Below are 12,254 nucleotides of genomic sequence, written 5' to 3'. Positions count from 1 at the left end.
GAATAAAAAGAGAGACGAAAAGGTTGAACCTCACAGGAAGTACCGGAAGTAGTAATGACTAATAGATCTATTTCCTTCTGAGTGACCCAAAACACTGTAGTAGACTATTAGGCTAGGTAAGTGTTTCCTCTCAAACCATAAATTTACTGTGTTGATGTAGTTGTGAGGTTTTGATTAGACTTCCATTCGAGTAAAGTAAGTCTAATCTGTGTCTGTTTTGTAGAAAAAATTATTCATCGTCTCTCCCGTCTCGGAGGACAGTCTACTCCGCAGTGGTCATTTGACGCTGATTCTTCTTGGTGAATTAAAAATAAAGATGATGGCCAAAACACTCGAGGCCTTCTCAAGACTCAAGGCGAAAGTGTAAAACTCTGCCCTGATTTATCGACTATTTAAAGCGATATCTGGTCTACTTTTGATACAATGTTCAAGCAATGGAGAGAAAGTCCAGGAGACTTCTTTACGCTAGATTCTAGATCTAAGTCTAGAACTAGATATCTAGATCTAGAATAAAAATTTGATCGACTTCTCACCCCAGGTGAGACTTGCCAGCGTTGGCTATTCTCACCGGCCACCTCTATTCTCACCCCGGGTGAGAATAGCTCAGGCGAGTCTTTTGGCTATTCTCACCCGGTGGGCGTTCACCGTTATAGTATAGCCTAGGCCAACCAGTGAAGCGTTCACCCTGAACCACAGAATTCTGCACTGTGATTATAACAGAATTATAGAATTCTATGCTGTGAACTGTGAACAAACGTTCTAGAAAGCGTACAATTTTGTCTGTGGGCAGTGGAGAGAGAGAAAGAGAGAGAGAGAGGAGTAGCGTGAGAACTTCCGGGCAAAACAAAATGGCGACCCGCGTAGTTCGGCTCGATTCGGAAAGTTAAATAGCCGTAGCCGTGCCGTAGCATCTTTGTAGACAACCAAATTAATTTAGTTTTGTTTTTTAACATCATTTTTCAACTTTGTTTTGGTCAATTTGATCGTTCTCACCGATAGACAGTATTCAGAAAGAGACAGAGAGAGAGAGAGGGGAGGAGTAGATCTTTCGAGAACTTCCGGGAAAAACAAAATGGCGACCCGCGTAGTTCGGCTCGATTCGAAATGTGAAATAGCTATAGCATCTTTGAAGACGATCAAATTAGCTTACTTTTGTGCTATAACGTAATTTTTTGTTTGCTTTTTTTATCAATTTGATCATCCACACCGATAGACAGTATTCCAAAATGAGGAAAAACAGGTGGAAGTGGCTATTCTCATCCGGGGTGAGAATAGAAAAACGATCTACCTCTCACCCCGGGTGAGAATTGCCAGCGTAGGCTATTCTCACCCGAGGCGAAACAAGACCTGCTTTGCCTCAGTTACAATACAGTCGAAATAGAGCATCAAATTGTTTAAAATCCGAGAAAAAATGGCTTAAATGAGAAGAAAAGTAAGCTAATTTGATCGTCTTCAAAGATGCTATGGCTATTTCACTTTTCGAATCGAGCCGAACTACGCGGGTCGCCATTTTGTTTTGCCCGGAACTTCTCGCAAGATCTACTCCTCCCCCCCCTCTCTCTCTCTGTCTCTTTCTGAATACTGTCTATCGGTGTGGACGATCAAATTGACCAAAACAAAGTTAAAAAATGATGTTAAAACACAAAAGTAAATTAATTTGGTTGTCTACAAAAATGCTACAGCTATTTAACTTTTCGAATCGAGCCGAACTACGCGGGTCGCCATTTTGTTTTGACCGGAAGTTCTCGCGCTACTCCTCTCTCTCTATCTTTCTCGCTCTCCACTGCCCACAGACAAAATTGTAAGCTTTTAGTAGGCTAGGCTACAGTTGTAATGGAACGTTTGTTCACGGCACAGAATTCTACAATGTTTCTGTTATCGCAGTGTAGAATTCTGTGGTTTAGGGTGAACGCAAAATTTGTTGGCCTAGATCTAGGCTATAACGGTGAACGTGCACCGGGTGAGAATAGCCAAAAGACTCGCCTGCAGTATTCTCATCCCGGGTGAGAATAGAGGTGGCCAAAACAGGTCTTGTTTCACACCGGGTGAGAATAGCCTACGCTGGCAAGTCTCACCTGGGGTGAGAGTTAGATCGTATTTTTATTCTCACCCCGGGTGAGAATAGCCACTTCCATTCTCACCCGGTGTGAAATAAGATCTGTTTTTTAAATTTCGGAATACTGTCTATTGGTGTGGATGATCAAATTCAAATCAAATAGTAAGACAAAGAAAGAAAAATGGCATAGAGATTAGATCTAGTCTGTGTTTTGCCCAGAAGTTCTGGCAAGATCTACTCCTTTTCTCTCTCTGCTCTCTTTGTCTCTTTCTGAATACTGTCTATCGGTGTGGACGATCAAATTGACAAAAACAAAGATAAAAAATGGTGTTAAAACACAAAAGTAAATTAATTTGGTCGTCTGCAAAGATGCTACGGCTATTTCACTTTTTGAATCGAGCCGAACTATGCAGGTCGCCATTTTGTTTTGCTCGGAAGTTCTCGCGCTACTCCTCTCTCTCTCTCTCTCTCTCACACTCTCTCTCTCTCTCTCTCTCTCTCTCTCTCTCTCTCTCTCTCTCTCTCTCTCTCTCTCTCCCTCTCTCTTCTGTCTCTCTCTCTCTCTCTCCTCCCCCCCTCTCTCTCTCTCCTCCCCCTCTCTCTCTTTCCTCCCCCTCTCTCTCTCTCTCTCTCTCTCTCTCTCTCTCTCTCTCTCCATTTCTCTCTCACTACCCACAGAAAAAATTGCTCGCTTTCAACACAAGAGCGCTGGAACGTCTGTTCACGGTGAACGCTACTTTGGGTGGCCTTCACATTGGTGAAGGCAATCCGGGTGAGAATAGCCAAAAGGCTTGCCTGCGCTATACTCACCCGGGTTGAGAATAGAGGTGGCCTAATCTAATAAAGACTAGATGTAGTTTTCCCCCAAATCGACAATAGTCGTCTCCCGCGTTCGAGAGCTGGCCCGCCCGTTGGCAATTTTAGTCGCCTCGCGCGCTCAGTGGAGTGAGAGAGGGAAGCGAGTTTTGTCGCCTGGAGCGCCCAGTGACGGGGGGGGGGGGGGGGTGTACTATGGTGCCCAAAACGAAATAAAAAGGGTGGAAACGAGAAAAAAAATGGGTGAGAATACTGGGCTGTCATTATTCTCACTCTGGGTGAGAATAGACTTAGTACCCATTTTATTCTCACCCCTGTTGAGAATAATATCCTTTTTGTCCTCACCCCGGGTGAGAATAATTGACAGTCTCTAAAACTATGGCAAACCAATTATTTATATTCAGAAAATTAAAAGCCTTTGCTAAACATCAAATTATGTTAGTTAAAACAGAGGGCATCACTCCCTCCCCCGCCCCCCTCGTATCCTCCCCAGAATTGTGTACTTCAGGGGGGGGGGGGTATGACGCAATTAGGCTTAGATTTAGTAAAGTATAGTTTGATTAAAAACCGTCAAATTTTAAAAAAATATTAATTTGCAATGGAATTGAAGTCGATATTCATGTTTAGCACATCTATTAATTATACTAGTATATAGACACCTAGATCTAGTAGCGAAGTGTGAGATGGGAGAGTAACTAAAAAGAATACCAAGCCCAGAAACAGGGATAAGAGTTTGTGATTTTTTATTCTAGTACCCGCTACCCGCTACCTCTATTCAAGTAGATCGCCTGTGGCAAGACCACATGCCGGGTGAAATGTTGAGTTAAGGACTATGGCTCTTCGAATGACTTGATGATTTTTTAATTTGTTTTCATCATCGTATCAGAAGTACTCAGTTCAGTTCTAGATCTAGTCAACGGACTAATATTCCTGTCCTGGTGCAGAGTTTCAAATAATTGCTTGTGTAAGATCAAAACAAATTCACAATTACTAGTGTGGCAAACTGATGTTGTACTGAAGTACATCCACCTGACCTTGGTTTTATCTTGACAGCTTGTTCAACTTGGCCTATATTTCAGCCTAACTTGCCTGAATTTTATGTTCCCCTGCTTTCCCACTTTGTTTGTTTTCAGAGGCAGTTTTATCTGCAAACTGGTAGCCGTAATTCCCACGTTTGCTCTTTACTGAGAGTAATTTACTAGTGGTGATGCATGGTATGAGGTTGCTCTGTCATTTTTTAAATATGTTTTTTGTTAATGTTTTCTTGTATTTAATGAATGATTAAAAAATAATTCAATGTCATAAATAAGCTGTTCTCTCATTTTGTAGGTTGGCCGGAACAAGTTTTTCCTTTTCTAAGATCTACACCTGCTGCTTAGAAATTCACCATGGCTAACACTGTGTGCACGAATGTAGCCAAAAGCCTTATGGTTTGGACCGGCGTTTGCTATCTGGTAAGGTCGTATTTTGATGTTTGTTACAAAGCCTGTTGTTGTTATTGATCCAGACAAAGCCTGTTAGATTGAGGAAAGGCGAGATTTTTTTACTGTTTATAAAGATATTGCGATGTACTGGCAACAGTACTCGGTCTTGCCCTTCTTAAGGTAAAACTGTTCTTAAATCTGTTTGTAGTATGAACATACTGTCAATCTTGTTTTAACGCCCATGTGTCCAAGAACAGTTTCTCCTTTTCTGCGGTGCACCGGCAGTGGAATTTTAGTTGCCGGTGCGCCGTGGAATAGTTCGAGGGATATCTTACAAAGATAAAGAAGTAGAAAAAACGGGACTGCAGGCACAGTTCAACGGATGAATGATTTCGAGTCTTCTGTGCACTGTGTTCGACCTATCCGTGTTATACTGTAGTTAGATCTGGAAGCTGATTTTGTCCAACATATCTGGGGTAGTTGGGAATTTAGCATGACCTGCGATGTTACATGTCATTGTTAGAAGCAAAATGGCAAGACCGGAATTTGACTGGTTCCTTCAAAATTGATGCTCCTTTTGGATATATTACATTGACATAATCCCTGTACTGTTACGGATGAAAGGATAATGCTGTTGACATCTAATTAAGTTTTTTTCTTTTTATTTTACTGTCTAGCATGCACATTGCGGAATCGGCATGATGCAGAAACCTTTTTGCTGCATACGGATTTTGCTTTGTATGTTTTACATTTGAATTCACAGGACACAAATATTTAAGAAAAATTCTTGCCCTAACAGTGTGCTCGCTATTGTGTTTCTCTAATTGCTTGCCACACTGTAATTGTTCAGTTATTATTGATTAGGTGTGTTTATGTTCTATGAAGTGAGAAGTGTCTATTTCTGACTGTATTGTGACAGGTCTTCGAAATAGATAAAGGTAAGTGCAATCTATTATTATTATTATTGCTACTATTAGAGAATGGTCCACCTTTTCCCCCCCAGATGTCAGCCGGAGGTTTGTCCTACATTGGAATTTGGGTCTTCAGCACATATGACCACTTCGATGAGATTGCAGATGCGACCTTAACCTTGCTGCCTGCCAGCATCATTTTGGGTGTCAGCGTATTCATGTGCATTATTGGAATCTTGGCTTGCATTGCTGCTTTCAAGAATAACAAGCTGTTGCTGTCTGTGGTGAGTCCTTTGTTTTATGAGTGTTTTGAACCATTTATTTTTTTATCTGGAGGGTCTTTCACGGACAATCTTACTTCAAATATTCCTCTGGAGGACTTTGTTTGGTGTGAGAAGATCACATATTCAATGAATAGCCTGAGGCCGCTCTATCAAAGTCATTTGTGAACAGGCCTATTTGTTTGTTTTTAGACCTGCATGTTTGCCGACAATCGTCTGAAATCCGACAATCGCGACCTGATCCGCGAACCGGCCGATGCTATCGCTAGGCCCGCCTGTATCAGTCAATGTGCGTAGTGCGAGGCCTGGCCGACTGCCAGCGACCCCTTTTTCTCCCGTCGGCTTCGTCGGCACTTTCGTTTTCGTGCCGACGTCGGCGTTTCCGACATAATTGTCGGAACCTGAGTAGAAATGCGAATTCGGAAAAGGACGTCAACGTAGAATTTCGTTTGTTGACTAATTCAATTGTTCAGATCGTGTGGATTCATTTAAGTCCGACTCTCTTGTTCTAATAGAATCTAGATCTAGATCTAGATTTATATAGATCATTATAGACCTCAATGGAGGATTCATATTCCAATTCTATTGTGTCAAACCGTATCATAGGTTGTGCTCAGTAATATTAATGTTGGTAAAAAGCATTTCATCAGGTGCGTGAATTATTTGTTTATTTAGAATCTAGATCTAGATCTTGATCTAGACTCAGCTGAGTCCCTCTGTTCGGAATCGGATGCGGATTTCTAGTTCAAGGCCTATATTCCTATTCACTTGTTCTACAAGATCTAGATCTATATCTAGATTTATTTAGATTACTAGATCTAGATAGTATTTGGAGGATTCATCAATTCTACTGTGTTATTGTATCAAACCCTATAGTATAGCAGTGTAGATGTAAGCCATATAGATCTAGATCTAGATATCTATATGCTACTTGTTTGTTTTGGAGTGTGGCTTTTTAATTTTAATTTTTTTTTTCATTTAGGACTTGTTTTGGCCTTTGTACATGAGGCCCGTTGCGGGTTCTTTTTGGGGGTAGGGTTAGGGTTAGGTCTCTTCTTTATTGTGTTTGTTGGGGTGGTCGCTCGTTACTCGGATGTCCTTCCTTATAACACCCACAAAGGGTTGTTTTTTTTGGGGGGGGGGGGGGGGGGGGGTTGCGCAAAATTTTCAGACAATCTGGTTGAGGCTCACATGCAGGTCTATAGTTTTGCAACTGCCCTTTGAGTATGAAATAACATTTAGTGCACTGTCTATTTGCTCGTCCTTCATTTATGATACACATGTGCCAATGGAGGTTTGTGGAAAGCTGTGTCAAACATATAGTTTTTGGTTTTTTTTTTTCTATTTGGCTTGATGTCATCATTGTAGCCATTTAAAAATATTCAACTTCATCATGTTAATGCTTTTTTTTTTTTCACTTCGATTATAGTTTATTTGTTTGTCAAGATTGGAAGTCATTTTCAATATATGATATATGAATTTACTTTTTTAAAATATGAAGAACTAGTTTGAAGTCTCCGCTGAAAATGTATTTCATCTCAGTTTTTTATTAGAAGTTTTCTCAGTTTTTTTATTAGAAGCTTTTATGTTGACATGAAAAAGAACAATGATTTTGTGACAGTATCACAAAGTTATTGTGTTTTGTTTTTTTGCTTTGCAGTTTTTCTGTCTGATTCTGGTGGTTTTGATTGGAGAAGTTCTGGCAGGAGTGCTGGGTTACGTGTACAGGAGTAAGGTAAGCTCTATTCCTTCTAAGTGTATAATATGGAAGACTAGTTGCATGTGTCGCAATGTGATGGAATCGGGTGCTAGTCAATTTGGGACATGTGTATGTGTCACGACGTGGTTGAATTGGGCACTCGTCAATTTTTGGGCATATGGACTTACTGATATAATTTTAAAGCATTTTTTTTTCTCGTTTCTTTTAATGAAAATGTAACAGTCTATCTTGAACAGAAATAAAGATATTTGCTACTGAAGGATGTAGGGGTTGCCTGTTCTCAGAGAAAAAAATTACAGAGAAAATGGCCGTCAAAGTTTGTTGACTTTCAAAGCTTGAGAATCATGGGAAAAGTGCTAATATATATTTTTGCTCCTTTGGTCAAAGTTTTTTGAGTAGAATTCACTCAGTAACATGTTTTTAAATGGACATAAAATGTTTCGAACTAAACCTTAGAACAATCCTGCACCCCCCCCCCCCCCACCCCAAATTTGCCCAATAGGTGAACAAATATCGATTTCTTTAATTTCATTATGTTGGCAAACTCCTGCTTCCACCGCAATGCCTCACATAATATGGGGATATGACATCACAGCCATGTTTCTGTCTTCCTTAAGATGAAAGTAGAAAACACAAAACTTCAGTCAGCACAATGGGTTGAGATATGACAGACCTCTCTCTTTCTCTCCACCTCTAGCTCCCCTTATTCATAGTCATGTAGATACATACTTCCAATGATGAAATGTCTCACTGGACGCTCGGTACTGGTCCTAGTACACTCTCAAAATATATCGATTCTCTCTCTCTCTCTCTCTCTCTCTCTCTCTCTCTCTCTCTCCCTCTCCCTCTCCCTCTCCCTCTCCCCATGTATGTGTCTGTCAGAGATTGTATTCCAGTCTGCCTATTTTGAGAGAAATCTAGATGGTTTGGGTTACAGTAGTTTCAAATTACATAAGGCATGGTCACAGTTACAATGATTAGGCTACTGGTTTAAAAAATCTCCTGACAATCAATATGGTAACTCAGATTAGCTTTGTTGGTTGATTTCACACTTCATAAATGAGCACCTGTTGTATTTTACTTACTTTTATAAGTTTGTCTTTAAGGAAGGGGGTGCTTGTATGGCTCCTAATTTTTTGTCACTAATGTGGGGGAAGTTTGATAGCAAAAGTATAGTTTCAAAGTTTCAATTGGTGGATTTAATGGTGCAAGGAGAGAATTGAAAACCTGATTTCTTGCTTCGTGTTTATTGTTTTGTTTGTTATCAAAAAAAGAAGTTATGTCTTCTTTATCATTATGCAGATTGTTGGTGGACGTCAGTGGTAAGGTCTTACTTCTTAACTATCCATCTGTTTAGACTGCAATCTTCTCTGTGTGCCTTTGTGCCTGTCATGAATTTGGAAAAGTTTCATAGAGTAATGTGTACTCTTTCAGTTCCCCCATGCCTGGTAGTCACACATAGAAATGAAACAGCCGTCACGTGTTTTCTTTTCTCTTGTCTTTAGGTGGAGGATGTCCTAGAGGATGACCTGAAGGACGCTGTGGACAATTACAACGTGACTGTGTACAAGGAGCAGATTGACTACATGCAGCAGGAGGTGGGATTTCTCACTGAGCTTCACTTTGCTATATTGAAAAGAACATGGAAATTTCCTATCCCTCCCTATGCCCCCCTCCCGTTTTTAGATTTTTGTCTCATGCAGGATGTCGCCTGAAGTGGGAACCACGGCTGTTTTTTTTGTTTGGTTTTTATTTTGTTTTGTTTAATTGGGGGAGATATGGAATAAGATACATTCAATGTGCAGCTCTTATGGCAGGCAGCATTTGAACAATGAATTTGTGAATTCTGAAGGTTGGTTTAGATATGATCACAGACTAAGTTATGTGAAAATGTCTTGAATTGTTTAAAAAAATAATAAAGAGGTTGTTTGGAGAGTGTTCAAAACTCTCTCCCTACATAGCTCAGTCCTTTCAGAGTTAAATATCTTCTCAGTGTGGAGAGGGTTGCTTAACCTGAGATTCATGTAAGTTTTTCCCCGTTCTCAGTTCAAATGCTGCGGAGTGAACAATGCGACTGACTGGCTGAACTCTGCCTACTGGAAGGTCAACCACACGGATACAGTTCCTGCTTCATGTTGCCTTCACCCACTGCCGGCCAATGTTACCACTTGCAATACCAACGTCACCGCACAGTCGCCAGACATTTATTACGAGGTTAGAAAGCTCTGTGAAAATTTGCAGAGTGTTGTTGAAGTCTGCAATTTGCCTGAGACTGGCCAGTTCTAAGTAAATAGAAAGTGTTTTAAAGAGGTCCCTTTGAGGTTTCTAATCCGTGAATCTTATTATAACTTGGTATGTTAACTCCAGAAAAATATATGTGCTGTCTGAAAAAATTACACATCCCTGCTTATATCATCTGATATAGATTTGTATAGCTAGTTTTCTTGAAGGGGGCTTTTTTTTCCCCTCACTGCGAAATTAAATAACTTGGAATAAGATTTGGTAACTAATAGACATATCTTTTCACAATAACTTAACTTTTATGACTGTATGACAGGCTGAAGTCAACTCTTATCATCTTTGCAGTTTCATCCATTTTTTAAATATATGCGTGAGAAAATCCTTTCCCTGTTATTGTGTGCAGTTGAAGTTGTCGGTCGAAGTATCTGAATGCTGCATCATTCACTGTGGGTGTTGTTGGTTGCAATTTATATGTTGAGCTTGTGCTGTTATATGATGACTGATGGTAACTTAGTTTTGTGAATTGTCTTTGAACAGGGCTGTATTGTAAAACTGAAGGATGAATTCAGACTCAACCTCATCTACATTGCTGGTGCAGTGGTCTTCCTGGCCGTTGTTCAGGTTTGTTAATTCTTTTACTTGATTTCCATGTACACAGACCTGCAACTCATCCCGATTTAATCGGGATAGACCCGATTTTTTTTGCCACAAATCTGAAGCATCGCGATTTTGATTGTATGTATCCTGATTTTTTGGGGGTTCTGTCTGTTGTGCTGGATTTTTCTAAAAACTTACTCCATCTTCAATATTTATGGACATCCCTGGAAAATTTTAAAGCCAGCCTGGCAGTCACCCCCGCACTGATTTGTCGTTGATCCTGATTTTTTTTTACCAGATCCCGATTTTTACCCCTTGAGATCCTGATTTTTAGATTTCATGGAGTGGCAGGTCTGTGTACAGTTTAGGTGATGGATTTAGATTTGATCCTTGCGTCAAAAGGAATGTTTATCTTTTGCTCTTTTGAATAGTCCAATATCTGTGCCTCGGATGTCCTAAACTACAGGGTCTCTGACAGCAACTTCTACCTCCTGACTATACTACAGACAATACCCTTTCCTGTAGCAAAGAACAACCGAGGAAGGCCTCGGTTTTTTTTAACAGAACATTGGGCCAAATGCTTACAGCCGCAGCATATGTTTTGCTGAAGTTGCCAAAAGAAATCGAAAAAAGTCCTGTGTTTTTTATACTGAATGAAAGATGAGCAGGTGACAGGGGGATTATTGTTTTGTGTGCTACAGGCAAGATAGTTTACCTGGGTGACAAGTGGATTGGTTGGAAGCTTCCAGAATGCACTTTTCCAAAGATACGAGGCATGAAAGCAGTTTTATTTGTGAAGATGGGCCTGACTGTTTTTGCAGTCTGTTGAATGTGGAGCACTGCTGCTTTTGAACAGGGCATAATTGGCTTCGCAGATGTGGATAGTGTCATGGCTTTATTTAAAATATTCTGAGATTACTATGAAAAGGATTGTTTTTTTCTATCCGTTTTGTTTTATTAAAAAAAATTCTTTCCAGTTTATACATTTTCAATTTATACTTTTTCCTTTGTACCTGTGTCTTTTAGCTTGCACTTTTGTTTTTTTTCTGGTATTACATTCTATTAGTGGCAGTGTTTTTTATCACCTGTTTTAGTCCTGAGAATTTAAAGCATACCTTTGTTATATCTTTACAGTTGTTTTCAAGTTTGTTAGGAAAAAAATCCTATGAAACATCTATCGTCCTTATCTCCCCTTCTTCTTTTTTATGTTTGTTACTCTCTTGTAACACCTCTATTTTTCTGGCGCTCTTATGACCTTATGCAGTTGCGAGCACCGTAAAACCTCTACTAAAACAAAATAATAAAAAAACCTTTATGGAAATATTGTTGTTGTTGAACAAAAGAAAAGTTTGATTCCATGTCTTCAACTTTTCAATCTTTTCCCCCCTTTTCAGCTTCTGGCTTTGATCAGCACTTGCATTTTGGTTTGCCGCACACGGGAACAAAACGCTTACCAGACACTGGGTGAGAGTATTGGAGGAGGGCTGCGTGTGTAAAGAGCGTCCAACGTGTGTGGGAGAGACAGGCGGTGGAGAGGCTTGGAGGCAGTCAGTGTCAGTGTGGCTCGCAGAGTTGTGTGGAGTTGGCTGATGAGGTTGGGACTGGATGGACGACGATTGGAATTTTTATTTATACGAGATACTTTTGGCATTTCGGTGAAATCAGGCGCTTTTCGAAATGACAAAGTCTAAGAAATAACTGCCCGTTTGGCAACATTTTTATTAATTGGGGTGGGGGAAGGGGGTACTCAACGTCTTTGTTACTTTACTATCCATATAAAAACACATTTCTGTGTGGATTTTTACTGAAAACCATCATGAAGTAAGAGCTAAAAAAAAAATGTAATTTTTAACTTTCCAAGGACACTCAAACTTTGGCGAGCCCCACCTCCTCCACCTCCTTGAACGGCAAATGTCTCAACTTGTCTTCAAGATTGGTTGGTTTGGTTTTTTTCATTAAAAACGAAGAGCAAATGAACAGGTTTTTAAGATTATAACAATAACTCTATATTCTAAAAAATAGACTAGTGCCTGATTCCACCGTGTCGTGACATATTTATTCTATGATGGTTTTGAGGGGAAGTTTTTAATGGGTAAAACTATTGTAGATTCATTAAGGTAATTTCGTTTTGTAATGTTGTTAATGCAGTCGTGTGATGAATTGATCTATTGACCTTTCGATATTATCACTGCAAGTCTTGCATTTTCA

At 39.9% G+C, this 12,254-nt stretch overlaps 1 protein-coding gene across 1 annotated transcript; it reads left to right on the top strand.

Annotated features, from left to right (window-relative positions):
• Positions 1 to 11: 11 nt before the first annotated feature.
• On the top strand, positions 12 to 11,886 carry LOC101850004 (tetraspanin-3). The gene is made up of 8 exons (XM_005099337.3): positions 12 to 116; positions 4,202 to 4,326; positions 5,300 to 5,491; positions 7,149 to 7,223; positions 8,714 to 8,806; positions 9,255 to 9,422; positions 9,987 to 10,070; positions 11,441 to 11,886. The coding sequence occupies exons 2-8, from the start codon at positions 4,261 to 4,263 to the stop codon at positions 11,540 to 11,542; spliced, it is 780 nt and encodes a 259-aa protein (XP_005099394.1). The 5' UTR covers positions 12 to 116; positions 4,202 to 4,260; the 3' UTR covers positions 11,543 to 11,886.
• Positions 11,887 to 12,254: the final 368 nt, after the last annotated feature.

This window comes from Aplysia californica, unplaced genomic scaffold (genome assembly GCF_000002075.1).
Source record: "Aplysia californica isolate F4 #8 unplaced genomic scaffold, AplCal3.0 scaffold00210, whole genome shotgun sequence".
Lineage (NCBI taxonomy): Eukaryota > Metazoa > Mollusca > Gastropoda > Aplysiida > Aplysiidae > Aplysia > Aplysia californica.
The sequence above is the reverse complement of the archived record's forward strand: the minus strand, read 5'-3'. Positions and strand labels throughout refer to the sequence as shown.